Consider the following 17,490-nt stretch of genomic DNA (forward strand, 5'->3'; position numbering starts at 1 on the left):
GTAAATATCAAAATGTATTTATATATTGTAAATATCAAAATGTATTTATATATTGTAAATATCAAAATGTATTTATATATTGTAAATATCAAATGTATTTATATATTGTAAATATCAAAATGTATTTATATATTGTAAATATCAAAATGTATTTATATATTGTAAATATCAAATGTATTTATATATTGTAAATATCAAATGTATTTATATATTGTAAATATCAAATGTATTTATATATTGTAAATATCAAATGTATTTATATATTGTAAATATCAAATGTATTTATATATTGTAAATATGAAAATGTATTTATATATTGTAAATATCAAATGTATTTATATATTGTAAATATGAAAATGTGTTTATATATTGTAAATATGAAAGTGTTTATATATTGTAAATGTCAAATAAATTGGATTATTGTAAATTTCAAATGTATTTACATATTGTAAATGCCAAATGTTATTATCTATTGTAAATGTCAAATGTGTTTAAATATTTTAAATGCCAAATGTATTTTTATAAAATGTCAAATAAATTAAATTGTAAATTTCAAATCTATTTATGCATTGTACATGTCAAATGTATGTATATATTGTAAATGTCTAATGTATTACTATATTTTAAATGTAAAATGTATTTATAAATTGTAATTTGACAAACATTCATATATTGTAAATGTTAACCGTATTTAAATATTGCAAGTTTCAAACGTATGTATATATTGTTCATGTCAAATATTTATATATTGTAAATGGCAAATGTATTTATATATAAGAAATCTTAAACATATTTATATACTGTAACTGTCAAACGTATTATATATCCTACATTTGTAACATATTAAAATATTGTTAATGTCAAATGTACTTATATATTGTAAATGTCCAATATGTATATAGTGTAAATGTCGAAAGGATGTATGTATTGTAAATATCAAATATTTATATATTATAAATATAAAACCTATTTCTATATTGCAAGTGTCAAGCGTATTTATATATTGTAAGTGTCAAATACAATCAGTGAAAATAATGATTTTTGAAACAGATACTGATTTTATGTTTTTGAATTTTCAAAATGAGATTCTTATTATTTGGATGTTTTGGACTACTGTTCTCATTTTTAGTGTTATTTTCACAATGTTTCTGTCGATGTAATGCAAAGAGCTGTGGCATAGTGGATAACGTGCTTTATAAAAATTATAATTGAAAGGTATATTTATCTGGAGATTGAACGTTCAATCCTCAGTCTAATCGACACTCCAAATGCAATTGTGAATTACTTTACGACTTTTGTCGAGTCATGGCTGATGGAACGAGAGCATGTTACTACCATGGATTAAATAAAGGATTGTATGTGAAATTTTGTGTAGATTCCTGAGTTTGACAAGAAGATTCCAGAGTTCAATAAAAAGATTCTCAAGTTCAACAAGATACACCTAGAGAAGGTCGAGGTTACATCAATGGGCACGTTGTGTAAATAACACTCAAGATGAGAACAGTCGTCTGAAGAAGCTAAATAATACCATGTTCTGATTTATAATTCTTTATAAATGTCAATCATATGCGATTCTTTATAAATATCAATTATATGTGATTCTTTATAAATGTCAATATAAGTGATTTTTATAAGTGTAAACATAAGTGATCCTTTATAAATGTCAATTATATGGGATTCTTTATAAATGTCAAATATATGTGATTCTTTATAAATGTCAATCATATGCGATTCTTTATAAATATCAATTATATGTGATTCTTTATAAATGTCAATTATATGTGATTCTTTATAAATGTCAAGTGATTATGTCAGTTATAAGTGATTCTTTATAAATGTCAATTATATGTGATCCTTTATAAATGTCAATTATATGTGATCCTTTATAAATGTCAATTATATGTGATTCTTTATGAATGTTAATTATATTTGATTCTTTATGTCAATTATATGTGATGACAGTTATATGTAATGACAATTATATGTGATGACAATTATTGTTATGCCAATTATATGTGATGACAATTATATGTGATGACAATTATATGTTATGTCAATTATATGTGATTCTTTATAAATGTCAATTATATGTGATCCTTTATAAATGTCAATTATATGTGATCCTTTATAAATGTCAATTATATGTGATCCTTTATAAATGTCAATTATATGTGATCCTTTATAAATGTCAATTATATGTGATCCTTTATAAATGTCAATTATATGTGATTCTTTATGACAATTATATGTGATTTTTATAAATGTCAATTATATGTGATTCTTCATGAATGTTAATTATATTTGATTCTTTCTGTCAATTATATGTGATGACAATTATATGTGATGACAATTATTTTTTATGTCAATTATATGTGATGACAGTTATATGTAATGACAATTATATGTGATGACAATTATTGTTATGCCAACTATATGTGATTACAATTATATGTGATGACAATTATATGTTATGTCAATTATATGTGATTCTTTATAAATGTCAATTATATGTGATCCTTTATAAATGTCAATTATATGTGATCCTTTATAAATGTCAATTATATGTGATCCTTTATAAATGTCAATTATATGTGATCCTTTATAAATGTCAATTATATGTGATTCTTTATGACAATTATATGTGATTTTTATAAATGTCAATTATATGTGATTCTTCATGAATGTTAATTATATTTGATTCTTTCTGTCAATTATATGTGATGACAATTATATGTGATGACAATTATTTTTTATGTCAATTATATGTGATGACAATTATATGTGATGACAATTATATGTGATGACAATTATATGTGATGACAATTATATGTGATGTCAATTATATGTGATGTCAATTATACGTGTTAACAATTATATGTTATGTCAATTATATGTGATGACAATTATATGTGATGTCAATTATATGTGGCATATGTATGACAGATGAGTGTTAAAAATATGTTGTGTTAAACTCACCAATGATTTGTGGTGCTGTGGTTGTAGTTTCAACTGTGAAAAGAATCATCAACAAATTGTGTTCATGTTTTGTGGTAAATGAGTATGCAAGAAGTTCAAAAACGGGAGGGTGCCTACGGTCACATGTTTAATATTCTATGTGGATATTCCTTGTGTAATCAACATTTGATAAGCAGGAATTTAAAATAAATAAATTATATAAAAGACAGCATCTTGCAACATTGTAAAAATAGAGGGGTTATCATAGACAACTCCTGTCTTGGTGAGGTAAATATGATGCTTAAAGACTGAAACTCTCCAATTACCAAAGCAAAATGCATCACTGATGATGCGCCCTGACACCTCAGTTTAAAGCATATCTTAGATTTTAAATGTGGCTCCACGAACGATAAGGTTTACAATTAAACTTTTACCATATATTTAAACAAAATGTAACACTTTATTGAACAACAAGGCTAAGTAGTAAATTATCACTAAATTAACAATGAAAAGTTGTATATTCCTAATAGCATATAATTATATGTTCATAGGAAGATATCTTGGAGTTTCAGAATTTGTAATCAATAGCAATTATTCTGATGAATCAATATTTGATATATAAGTATTATGCACTAATGTTACAGTGATGAAATTGTAATATTATTTAGAAACCCATTCTTAAGACGGGGAGGGAAGAGTGTTTTGTAATTATTCTGTACTTTCACCTAACAATTTAATAAAGAAAGATATTGTAAAACTTTAATTTAACTTGAAAATACTATTTTAAAAAAATAACCGGTAGCATAAGTGTGTAAGCACCAATATATATATATATATATATATATATATATATATATATATATATATTGATAGCATCTTAGAGTTGAAATAGATCTGATTCAAGAAAACAGTTCTTGCCCGCAAAAAGAGTCCAATATCATATCAGACAAAAATTTATAACAGTGATAAATATTGAAATAAACATATATATATATATATATATATATATATATATATATATATATATATATATATATGTATGTATGTATTAAAATGTTCATGGGGAGTTTAAAAGAAAAGAATAAGATCAATTCTTTAAGAGGGGACTTATCGGTATAATGCAAATCTCAACAAATTGTAATAGAGCTTATAAAGAAAATTACAATATATATATAGATTTATTCATTCATTATATATATATATATATAGATTTATTCATTCATTATATATATATATATATATATATATATAGATTTATTCATTCATTATATATATATATATATATATATATATATATATATATATATATATAGATTTATTCATTCATTATATATATATATATATATAGATTTATTCATTCATTATATATATATATATATATATATATATATATAGATTTATTCATTCATTATATATATATATATATATAGATTTATTCATTCATTATATATATATAGATTTATTCATTCATTATATATATATAGATTTATTCATTCATTATATATATATATATATATATATATATATATATATATATATATATATAATGTTAGTGCGTGTGTCAGTGTATCTATAATTTCTATTAGAAGTAATATGGTATATTTTCAAATGGTGCTTGGTAATGGTTTAGTTGTGTCAGACTCACCAACAGGTTCTGGTTCTGGTGTGGTTGTTTCAACTGTGAAAGAAAGTGTTGCAGAATGTTTATGTTTTATGAATGAGAAATAGAATATTTATTGGGTTTGCTGGAGGTGCCACAAAAACGCTTACTTTGTTTATATGTGCATCTGTGCAGACGTGTGTACGCGATTTTTTTATGTGCCTTTGGATATGCAGGAAGTAAAATTATGAATTATAATGCAATTATAATAATACAAGAAGGTTGAGACGAGGGGGGAATGCAGAAACAGTGATAGGAAAATACAACAAAAATAGTCATGAAAATACTTTTAAACTTTGGCATGTTCATGATACAAAATCAAAAATAAATGGAAAACATTTGGAGGCAAATTTGATTTTATGTAAATCTGGAAGATCTGTGCTTTTAAAAGTTGAACATGTGAAACGTGAAAGATTATCAAATATTCGGGACATAAGAACTTTTTTTGTTGTTGTTATTTTTCCCCTTTTAGCTATATTTCATCCAGCATCATTGGGAACACTGTACGACCTAATCACGTTGACACTGGTTCCCGCTGGATAACATAAAGTTAAGCAACATTGAACCTGGTAACTGCTAAGTGGGTGACCATTTGGGATTTCGAGGTGCCATATGTGCTTTCCACTTATCTTGGCATTGTTTCCAGTCGTTCTGGACTTCTCCTTGCAACTGGACTCCAAAAGTGCCCATTCAGGATAAGTGTTTCCAGTTGTTCTGGACTTCTCCTTGCAACTGGACTCAAAAAGTGCCCATTCAGGATAAGTGTTTCCAGTTGTTCTGGACTTCTCCTTGCAACGGGACTCAAAAAGTGCCCATTCAGGATAAGTGTTTCCAGTCGTTCTGGACTTCTCCTTGTAACTGGACTCAAAAAGTGCCCATTCAGGATAAGTGTTTCCAGTCGTTCTGGACTTCTCCTTACAACTGGACTCAAACAGTGCCGATTCAGGAGAGGTGTTTCCAGTTGTTCTGGACTTCTCCTTGCAACTGGACTCAAACAGTGCCGATTCAGGAGAAGTGTTTCCAGTTGTTCTGGACTTCTCCTTGCAACTGGACTCAAAAAGTGCCGATTCAGGAGAAGTGTTTCCAGTTGTTCTGGACTTCTCCTTGCAACTGGCCTCAAAAAGTGCCGATTCAGGAGAAGTGTTTCCAGTTGTTCTGGACTTCTCCTTGCAACTGGCCTCAAAAAGTTCCGATTCAGGAGAAGTGTTTCCAGTTGTTCTGGACTTCTCCTTGCAACTGGACTCAAACAGTGCCGATTCAGGAGATGTGTGGTTGAGGATTATGCAACCCTTGCCTCCTAATTACATGCACAACTGCCCCTACAGGGAGTATCCTTTGTCTTTCGAGGCTGAACAGAGGCATCTATTGGGGACACTAACTTCTATTAAGTTTTTTCTTTCTCCTTCTCATCCCACATCACTATGTCAGGTTTTCTGGATACGCAGCTACAAGAATTGCTTAGTCATAATGGATGTTGTTTCCACTGTTTATATTTATCTTGGTTTGTTTTCTTTAAGGCAATCTTTTAGCTAATTGCACTTACAGTTTAGTTATTAAATTATTCTACAGTTTGAGATAAAACAAATTTATAAACCCAGTTCGTTTTCTGTGTCAAAAATTATATTAAGTTGGTGTAAAAATAATATCGTTTTTTTTATTAGATATTTATACATCGAAAAACGACATTATTTTTGCGCCAACCTAATACAAGCAATTTGAATTGTAAAAGTAGAATTAAGGAAACATGAGCTAGAACAATTACATTGAGAGTATTGCCAGGACCGCTACGAAGAAGGTAGGTTCTCTCTACCGTGCTAGAAAGCTACTAACGTTCAAAAGTCTCCTGTACCAGGCCACCATTCGCCCATGTATGGAGTATATTGCTGTCATATTTGGGCTGGTGCATCTGCCACTAGTCTCTCGTTCCTAGACAAGGTTCAAAAGAGAGTCGCCAATCTGATAGGTCCTGAACTGTCATCTAAGCTTCAGCCTTTGTCCCATCAATGAAATTTTGCATCCCTCTGCCTGTTCTACAAGTATTTAATGGTGAATGTTCTGACGAACTGCAAGCACTTGTGCTCTCTTGATATAAATACCTCTAACAAACCCGACAAGCAACTAAATCCCACCCCTTCACAGTAGAGATCCCTAGATGTAAGAGAGCCTTCTACTCCAGTAGTTTCTTCCCCAGAACCGCTAGACTTTGGAATTCCCTTCCGTGTCCCTGCTTCCCCAACTGTACTGACATGCAGAAGTTCAAGTGTAATGTGAACCGACATCTTGCTGCCCAACTCCCTAGACAGTACCCCTGATGCTTATGTCCCAGATAGTAGCCCCCTACATCAAAGTGGCAATGTGCCTTGTTTGGAGTGAAAATGTAAAAAAAAAAAAAAAAAAGTTTCAGTATAAGTTTTTATTTTGCTTTTAGCAAAAAATCTGTTTCATTAGAATGTTGCTGTGTTAAACCCACCAAATGATTCCGGTTCTTTGCTAGTAACAACTTTGAAAAGAACTGATGTAGAATGTGTTAATGTTTTATTGAATTAAGACCCTTGTACTTGGAAAAATAAAATGGTGCAGAATAAATATGGCTTGTATTTTGGATAAAGTTGAAGAAATATTGAGTGCAAATAAAATAGTTTTTCTTTATGCTGTCAATGCAGGAGAGAAAAAAGGCGACGGTTTATTATTTGGAAAATAAATTACATTTAAAGTAAAATGAGTTTAATATTTAAATAATGTTATTTGAATGTGTGTGTGCTCTTGAGTTGGTAATACGTGGAACAATTGTCAGAAAGAATTATGATTAGATAATTCGGAGGTGCCGTTGCATTATATGTTTGGTTTGGTAAAAATATTGCATGGAACTCACCAACAGGTGCTGGCACTGCAGTGGTTATTTCAACTGTGAAGAGAATTGTCAGAAAATGTTTTGGGGGGTGTTGAATAAAAAATTTTCGGTGTGCAGATTGTGAGAATTGCAATTTAAAGAGTAATTGTGATTATCCAGATGTGTTTTCATCTTTAAAGATGTTGGTGATATGATGCAATGGTTTAAAAGAAAGAAATAAGTTAGTATTGTTTTTGTTTTTTTTTGCATGGTATTTAACCTAATTATACTAAATACTGATATTAAATATTTAAGAACAGCCAGATTATTTGCTTTTAGAATCATCATTAAAAACGAACTTATAGCGCAGGTGTTCTTCAACTCGCCAAGAGTATATTTTGTTTTCGTTATCAGAAGAGTAATACTAGCAAAAAGGGAAGATAATCCAATATTAATGCCTTTTTTCAAACCAAACCTTTTTGATAATTCAAAACATGTACGATAAAGAAATGACAGCACAACAGCAAAAAAAAAAAAAAAAAAAAAAATAGTACTCACTGTTGTTGTATATTACCTGTCCTAGGGAAGGTAAAATTATTTCATATACATGCTGTTAATTAACTGTCCTAGGGAAGTCAAAATTATTTCATATACGTGCTGTTAATTACCGGTCCTTAGGAAGGTACAATTATTTCATAGATGTATTGTGTGATACTCGTCCTAGGGTAGGTGAAATATTCTTTTGCTCACGATAGCTAATGATGCATAGACATAAAAAATTCCTTTATCCTAAGAATAAGAGATATGTTAAAAATCAATTTAATTTTTCTCATTGTCTTATACAGTCCCGAGCAACGTCGGGTAGCCCTGCTAGTCTATAATATAAATCTCACCTACCTGTTAGTGTGTGTGTTAATGTATGTATGTATGCATGTCTTGTTAAAACTTTCGACACACGTGACCAACCATGACATTACCTACCGAGGGTATATAAAATTATTTTCAATATCTGTTGTACATTACCTGTCCTAGGGAAGGTAAACTTATTTCATATATGTGCTGTAAATTTCCTGTCCTAGAAAAAGTACAATTATTTCATACATATCTTGTGTAATACCCGTCCTAGGGTAGGTAATATATTCTTTTGCTCGTGATAGCAAATGATACATAGACATAAAATTTCCTCTATCCTATGAATAACAGATATGTTCAAAAGTTACTTCATTTTTCTTATTGTTTTATATGGTCCCAAGCAACGCCAGGTAGCCCTGCTAGTCTATAATATAAATCTCACTTGTCTGTTTTTTTTTTTTTTAATTTTCTTCCTTTGAAGATTGTAATGCTGAGTATGGGGCAGCCAAACCAGCTGCCAACATTGTCCTGCTTTTTATTGAAACCAAGAGCTCTTTTTAGTATCCTCGTTGTTCCCTTAAGTGCAATTGTCTGGATTCTCTTTTGTGCTTGGTTCACCAGGAATATTAGTTAGGTAGGACTTCAGGTTCTTCTTCATAAGCCCTGTGGCAACTGGTATGATTGAGATCTCCCTAGGATTCCAGTTTCTTTTCATATCATACATAAGACCTTGATATTTGGTCTGTTTCTCCCTTTCAGCTCTGTTCAGACCTCCATCATTAGGAACACTCACTTCAACCAAGGTTGCAACTCTCTTTGACTTATGTCAGGTTTTACAGCAGCATTTTCAAGGTTGGTGGCTGTAGGGATTACATGGTCATAATGTATGGTATACAGGGTGACCCAAAAAAAATAATAGCTAAATGGAGGCCATCTAGAACATATGCTGTAGAACGGAGAAAAAAAGGCCAAAGACCCTAGTGTTTTGATGTGATGTTTTGAATATAATCAACTAGTTATGACCAAAGTTTCATTTCATTCGGACAAAACACTAAGAAACATGGCCTAATTAGAGTTGGGGCCCGTTTTTTTGGGGTCACCCTGTATGTCATTTCCAACTGTTTTTTGTTTGTCTGCGTGTTCGTATGTCCACTAAAAACATTTATTGAATTAATTTAAATTGTAAAAATAATGTAAAATACAACAGTAAAATATTTTTTTTTATATCTTTAATAAAATAAAAGTTAATATTCAATTTCGGTGATTTTTTTTCTACAAAATGTTTATAATACTTCAAATATAATCATTTTTTCAAATTTACAAATAAGATGTAACATTCTATATTTCAAATTAATTATTCTTAAATAAATATTTTTTAATGCACAAATAAATTATAAAATTTATTTTAGAATATTATTAAATGGATGGCATGTGCTTTTTATATAACATTTTTGTGTACTTTTACACAACTTAAAAAACAAAAAAACAAAAAGCAAAGCTACATTTCTTTAATTAAGTAATATATGAGTCTTAAGGATTGTAACAGTCATTTTAAAACATTTTAAAAAAAGCCTTAATTTTGAATTGTCTTCCATTTTCGCTAGTATCACTCTTCCGGAAATGAAAACAAAAAAGTATTTCTGGCGAGTTAAAATGCACTTGTGCCTAATTTATTTAAATGGTTTTTTAGGATAAAAACTTACATGAATGATTCTGTAGAAAGTTGGTCAAGCAAAAACAATGAATTGTTTTATGTTTCAGAAGTTTTGAGATGAGGACTGATAATTTGCATTATTTGGACTATCATTCTCATCTTGGTTATTATATGCACAACGTTCAGTATTAGGTCATATGTCTACATGGTTAAGAACATTGAATAACAATCAGTTTTTAGTGATTTTCTAATGGGGGTTAAGGGTTCAATCGTTACTACAGGTGATGATAACTAAGAACAACATAAATTAACACTTCTATTCAGTTATGGCTAATAGAAGAACAACAATCCACCCCTGTTAATTTGTTAACGTGTACAGTGCTGATGATTATTATATAAGGAGTTAAGAATTCTGTACTGGTTTCCCGGTTCAACATAAAGATTTCTAAGTTTGACTAGATTGCAACGTTTGAAAAAATACACCTGGAAAAGGTCAGAGGTCATTGCGTTCAATATCAGATCTAGAGTACTGGGAATAGCACCTAGATCAAAAAATAAAATCTATTAGCTAATACAGACATGGACCTATCGGAAAAATAAAAACCTTCTGAGAACGAGACCCAGTTGGACGGAATATAAATATCTGGTGATTTGATGCAGGGATACCTGGAAAGATAATCTGCTAAGGTCATTTGCAATCAAAAATGTATAATAAAATGGATGGAAACCATGTTAAGTAGAGGGATGTGGGTACATTGTTTGTGTAAACAAAATTCTGGAATAGACATAATTTGACGATATCCCCGTTGGCATCATGTCACGATAAACAACATGAAACAGGTAGTTAGGTTTTGAGCAGTTGCATGATACCGTTGTCTAGTATGGAAATAGAAACCCCGTTGTTGTCCACAGATAGCTATTTAGCAGCCCAGTTTGACACAGACCTCGTCAAACTGATCACTTCCAAGGCAAAATCTCAGACTGCCTAACATCAACAACTCAGTTGACGTTTATCTAAAAGATTCTGCCGAATTTTCTAGACTCGAGTACCAAAGCGTTTTTTTTTTATGTAATATGACTGTGACCTTTGAATTGCATAAACAACTCTGACACACAACTCACATAAATTAACTTTTGATCATCTCTGTGTAAACATTTCCACTGTGTAAAAGGAATCTATCTTTAGAACTGACATTAAATTTTAAACTTCAAACTTTCCGTATTTTGTCATTTGATAAACATTGGTCTTGCGCTTTGTTTCCTCTGAACCATTTATAGTATCACAGTAATAGCAGTAGATTTGTAGGTGTTCAAAAATGTTATGTAAACTGGCCCAAATTGAGATCGAATAAAGTCTGCTTGTTTATGAATTCTAGAGATCGACTTGTGTCAACTCCTCTCTCACCATAATACACTATTATATTTTTATGGATAAGAATTTGTGATAATTGCTTAAATGAACGATATTAATATACAACAGCTGTGAATATGACAACCAAGATGAGATTGTTTTGTGTTGAAGGAATTTAACCTGTGAATATACATTGTTTTTATTGTTTAACACTCACCAATTGGTTCTGGTTCTGTGGTTGTTGTTTCAACTGTGAACAAAATGTGGAATGGATTTGTATAGCTTGTTTATTGTGTAAATATTTGTAGTGTGTAATGGGTACAAAAAGAAAGTGATTTTTGTCAAGTTGAATTTCAATAAGACATTTACGTTTTAATTGGTTCATATTTCACTTTTAATAATTACAAGAAAACTAAAAGATTATGAAATAAAGTTTAGTTTAAAAAAGACATTTTTTAAAAAATCTTTGAAATATTATGTAAATGTCATAAAGTTAAGAAAATAATTGTCATCGAAATTGTTTTAGAGAAAAATAAAATCTTTCTATACAGGTGTAAAGAAAAATGTGAAAACACATCAGCAATTTATCACGACATATTTCCAGATTCATTATAAATGTTTCAAATGGATTGAAATAAAAAATGCTGAGTTGTTTTATGATGCAACATATGTTTTATGATGCAAGATATTTTTTTTATCATGCAATATATACAATGTGATATTTTAGCTAGTCATGTATAATAGCTATTTTCTGTTTTATGATGCAATATATTTTTTTTATGATGTGATATATACAATGTGATATTTTAGCTAGTTATGTATAATAGCTATTTTCTGTTTTATGATGCAATATATTTTTTTATCATGCAATATATACAATGTGATATTTTAGCTAGTCATGTATAATAGCCATTTTCTGTTTTATGATGCAATATATTCAGTATGATATGTTAGCTAGTTATGTATAATGTGATATGTTTTGTATAATAGCTATTTTCTGTTTAGTTACAAATTGAGAATTATCCACAGATCCAATGTTTGGCAGGATAATACGTTTAATCAGCTAAACGTGAAAATACATATATAGCAAATAGAAATCGAAGGGATTTGTTAAACAATAAGTAATCAGTGAACAGCAAAACTTAACAAAAGTGCAAATGGGCGACAATAAATAAGACGTCCTCGTTCTATTCTTTTGTTCACCATTGAATGTAAATATGAGAGTTGATATTATTTTCAAACAAACTTAAAGGTTATTCTCAAGGTCCCCATCATTGCATTTTATATTGTAAATTGTATTTGACTTGTGGATGCCTTGGGAAAGGCAAAGGCTCAGGGAGTAAACCCCGACAAAAAAATTTGGTCTAGAGTTCCGATAGCCGGATGGTGAACCTCTGCAACATGTTTCCTGCAGCTGCGCTGACACTGACTGTATTGGCTTGCTTTTCCCTTGGAGATTGTTTGCAATGCTGAAATGGCGATCCTAATAAATGTGCAAACCAAGGTTCTCTTATTACCTGCCCGGGCCTGCACCTGGTTAGCCACAGCAGATGCTGTATTAAACCAAACTAGATGCAGAATGCCATTGTCTCAAGAGACAAAAGGTTGCCATCACAAGTTGTATTTATTTTTAAACATAATGACTTAAATGATAAAAAGACTGCCACGTTTCAAACGTCATTTAATAGAGCTAACTCGAGTTTGGAATTACGAGTAAGAGAAAAAAATATTATATAACTAGCGGGGGTACCCGGCGTTGCCCGAGTGTTTGTTTCCGGGACGGGGGGGGGGAGTTTTAAAAAATGTTATGGTAGGTAAGTAGGAAGGATCAAACCCGGAGTCATGAGTAAAAGTAGGAAAATAAAGTGTGAAAAAAAAAACAAAAAAAAAACATCTGCAACGTTAACAGTTCGCCCACCAAGAAAAGTCCATTCCAGTTGTTTAGAAAAAAACAAAAAAAAAAAACGATTACGGTAGGTCGGCGCGAACGTGAAAATATAATGTGAATTGTCCAGCACGCTAACCACTACGCCACAGAGCACTGCAGCTTAGTTTAGTGATTTTAAATAACTTCACATGAAAGAACTACGAAGCCAAACCGGTGTTCTCTTCTCAACTGTTCCTTGTGAATGATCCCCAAACGGTGTTAAGTGGTGGCAGGGGGAGGAGGAATTTATAAGAGAGAAAATATTTTACCACTTCCATTGATCTTAACCGATTTTGGCCGTGACTTCTCAGCAGAAAAAGTATAGAAATCTAAGATTATCGAGGAATTTGAGAAATAATAAGCCTATAACACACCTCAGATATTGTTCTGCCGTTTGTGCATATTATATTTGCATGAAATATCTTGATTTTTAATCCTATTAATGTCAAAATCAGACAGGAAAAAATGAGTTCATTTTATTTATATAGAGATATATATAAGTTATGAAAATATATATGGCAATTAAGCTACACAGAATATTCCGCATTTATATATATATATATATATATATATATATATATACAAATGAAAATAGACTAAAACAGTACACTGTGATAGGATTTGTAATATGTCGTTTTTATTATTTGTGGAAATTTTAATCTTTTGAACAGCAGCTTCAGCATTGTTTTAAGACTGCTTTTGTCAGACTCAACGTGTTTTATGCTTTCGATAAAATGTGTCTATTTGGATATGACTAACGATAAAGATTAATGCATCATATTATTCAACATTGTGTGCATAAAGCGTGTGAATTTTTGAGATGAGGAATGATTATATATTATTTTGATTATTCAGACTACTGTTCTCATCTTGACTTCTATTATAACAATGTTATGGTCGATGTAACCTCCGAATTTCAGATTTCCCAGTTCGACAAGATACACCCGAAGGTCAGGTCAGAGGTTACATCAGGCGAAATGTTGTGCGAATATCACTGAAGATAAGAACAGTAGTCGAAAGAATCGAAATAGAAGAATTGTGTATAATAAGTGTTGAATTCTTATTTTATTATTTGAATTCTTTTGTTGATGAGTAATTTATTTGCGAACTCTTATCCTCATCTTCATAGTTGTTGTTTCATGGCGTTTCAGACAACTATTCCTCTGGCCTTTGTCAGGTAGTTAATCGCGACGGGATAGGAATGCAGAGTATTTTAACTGCATCCTCAATAATTACTGCCTTCCATAGTTGTCGTCTCACCACTTTTTTGGCCAACTAATCATCTGGCCTGCTTTGGATAGGATTGAAACTGCTATCTTCAAACAATGCTCACCTGGACCCATAGAAACCCAACGTCTCTATCCACTGCAACATGAGCCCTAATGAAGGCTAAAGGAATAGTTGGCCGAAACGTCATGAAGCAACAATCATGAAGCTGAAATTAACAGCCCACAAATAAATAAATATGGTGAATTCTTGTTTAATTCTTTGAGATGGAATGGTATTAAAAAGGGTTCATGTTTAAAGGTCAATGAGCAAAACTGAGTGACAAATTGTGTTTGGTATGCATTTTAGTCTGTGGTAGAATGTACTTAGAAAGTTGGTGCACAAACTCACCAATTGGCTCTGGTTCTTCAGTTGTTGTTTCTACTGTGAATGAAATTGTCAGGGAATGCATTATGTGGCATTGTTTAAATAAATTAAATGTAATATACAAATATTGCAACGAAAAAAGTGAGATTTATTGGTTATGTATTAATATATAATAATGTGAAGTGAATTGTTGGAACTAAGAGAAATAAGATTGTGTTAAGTGTTTGTGAAATACGAGATAAACACAAGGGGTTGTAAATAATTATAATTGGGAGATAAAAAAATGAAGATGTGATTTTATTTGTAGCTTTATGGAAATGAAGTTTATAAATTGTCTGGATAGTAAAAATATTCATTCTATATTAGTAACACTTACCAACAGGTGGTTCTGTAGGAGGATCAGTTATGATGGGAGCTGTAGGATAGAGGCATCAAATTAAGTTACTGATATGTGTATATAATGGGTAACCTTAATAAAATGGCATTTGTATAGCTAATCATAAATACATTATATACAATTAAATTCAGATTAAACAATAAGTTATTTCATATGAGATCAAACTATAGAAAAAAAAAATGAAGTTATATAGAATTATTGAATCCAAAAATTACCCTTAAAATGATAGACTGAATTTCGTTTATATTTTTTAGATGCATCAAAACTTTTCTTTATGCGTGTGAGTCATAGTTGTTTTATTGTCATAACTATTCCTTCTTTAAATCATATTTAGTTTCTTAAAATAACTAAAATACAAAAAGGGCCTAAAAACATGTATTGTAACGACATGGTTCATGACATTTGCGAATCCTTTGGCGCACCTTATCAGCATTATCTGAAGAATAATAAGCGTTTGTGAACATGATTTTCGTTTTGTGTATTCGAAGCTATTCCACTTCACTCCATGTTCGCTAATAAAGGTTTTATTCTCATTTGAAGTGTGAGTACATTTTTAGACACGCTGTAGTCATAATTATTCTGAGAAAGAATGACATTTTTCAGATTCTTGAAAAGTCAAAGCACTTCTATTTTCTGAAAGCAATCAAACCTTTTTATATGTAAAAAAAAAACAAAAAAACAAATTTGAATGAAGAGAAGAAGTGACAGCTAGAGGTCAATAGATAACTCTAGTAAAATGGAAATTAAGAAAATCAAGCTACTTTTGACCAGAAAGATCCTTTTTCTTTTACGGCGATACAACCAAGTAGTTACAAAATATCATCATTCTCCATTTAATCGCATATTACTTAATTAATTCACGACCATCTGTATATTCTCTAATCCATGTGGTTAAAATGATTAATTCGATCTGGTTTTCTTGTGACTGCCTATGCTGTTTAATAAAAATAAACATAAAAATGAAGTGTTGGCTTTGTGTGAAATATTTAGCTTTTTATATAATCTGATATATAAGGTCTGGCATGAAGGGCTCCTTATGAAAATCAACTCATACTATATAACTAGACAAACGCGAAATATAATTATATCCTTCTTAGGCAAGAAGAAATTCCAGGTTGTCCTTGATGGATGCACATCCAACAACATGAATGCAGGAGTGCTTAGCGATCGATCGTTCGATCTTTATTATTCCTGATATCCATAAATGACCTCCTTGATAAAATTGCGTCTGAGATGCGTACATTTGAGGGAAAAAGCAAATATACAGTCATTTAAGGCAATAGCGGAAATCTTAGAAAATGGTCAGTAGTGGAATGGGTCCCTAAATGGATGGTAACATTTAATGCTAACAAGACTAAGCTGGCTTTGTGTGATTTAATTGGGATGTTGAGACAAACGTGGATACACAATAAAAGAACATAACAATTGCAGAGTCACAAGTGAGGATTACATGGAGCCTTAGCTAGCACTAATTTAGCCATCCGCACAGAAAATGCTGACGCAATGACGAAAACAGTGTTGCACAATATGATACAAAGCTATATAAACAAATACCTGCTTCATATCACATAGCAAGTCGGTATATGTAATTTAGTGTTGCAATTCTACCACTGTAAAACTATTTAATGACCATATAATAATACAATTCGGAAAAGAAGTAGAATTGTCTGTAGAAAATCAAATTCTAATTAAATTAATTAGCATAGAAGAAGTATGTCATCAAGAAAAATATGCTATCGTTCTTAATACGAAATTAGCAATTGTCAAAACAAATAAAGATTTAACAGTTCATAAGATAATAACTATAATAGTAATATATAATAATACAATAATAGCACAATAACTATAATATCATAACAATATAATGATAATACAATAATAATACAAAAATTATAGGATTAATATTTTGGTGAATTCCCTTTAAAGTTTACATGCAATCAGTGCGTGACTAATTTTGGCAACAAAAGTGTTTTTATAAATGATATCCGGAATGCACAAGATGATAAGATGGATTCCAAGAGTTTTTGGTACTTTAAAAAAAAACTTATTTTTCATGATTAATAATAGATGGAATCATTTTTAGACAAATATTTAAAGATGATAAAACTGGCTTTGCATAAAATTGGCGATAAATGCATTAAAAAGATTAAAAACTACACGAACTTAGGACAGATCATAACATCGTATATATATATATATATATATATATATATATATATATATATATATATATATTGTTTTATACTGTTCTAATCTATTTTTTGTATTTAA

The 17,490-nt window shown here is 30.3% G+C and overlaps 1 protein-coding gene across 1 annotated transcript in view; it reads right to left on the bottom strand.

Moving 5' to 3' along the window:
- LOC145240384 (uncharacterized) overlaps window positions 1-17,490 on the bottom strand; it is a 569,837-nt gene that overhangs the window by 176,017 nt on the left and 376,330 nt on the right. The window contains exons 78-83 of the mRNA XM_080103965.1: window positions 15,199-15,237; window positions 14,847-14,879; window positions 11,520-11,552; window positions 7,488-7,520; window positions 4,601-4,633; window positions 2,977-3,009 (exon numbers count right to left, since the gene is read on the bottom strand). Coding sequence (XP_079960091.1) covers window positions 2,977-3,009; window positions 4,601-4,633; window positions 7,488-7,520; window positions 11,520-11,552; window positions 14,847-14,879; window positions 15,199-15,237 — 204 coding nt within the window. The remainder of the gene's footprint in view (window positions 1-2,976; window positions 3,010-4,600; window positions 4,634-7,487; window positions 7,521-11,519; window positions 11,553-14,846; window positions 14,880-15,198; window positions 15,238-17,490) is intronic.

This window comes from Euprymna scolopes, chromosome 19 (assembly GCF_053919585.1).
Source record: "Euprymna scolopes isolate OS-2025 chromosome 19, ASM5391958v1, whole genome shotgun sequence".
Taxonomy (NCBI): domain Eukaryota; kingdom Metazoa; phylum Mollusca; class Cephalopoda; order Sepiida; family Sepiolidae; genus Euprymna; species Euprymna scolopes.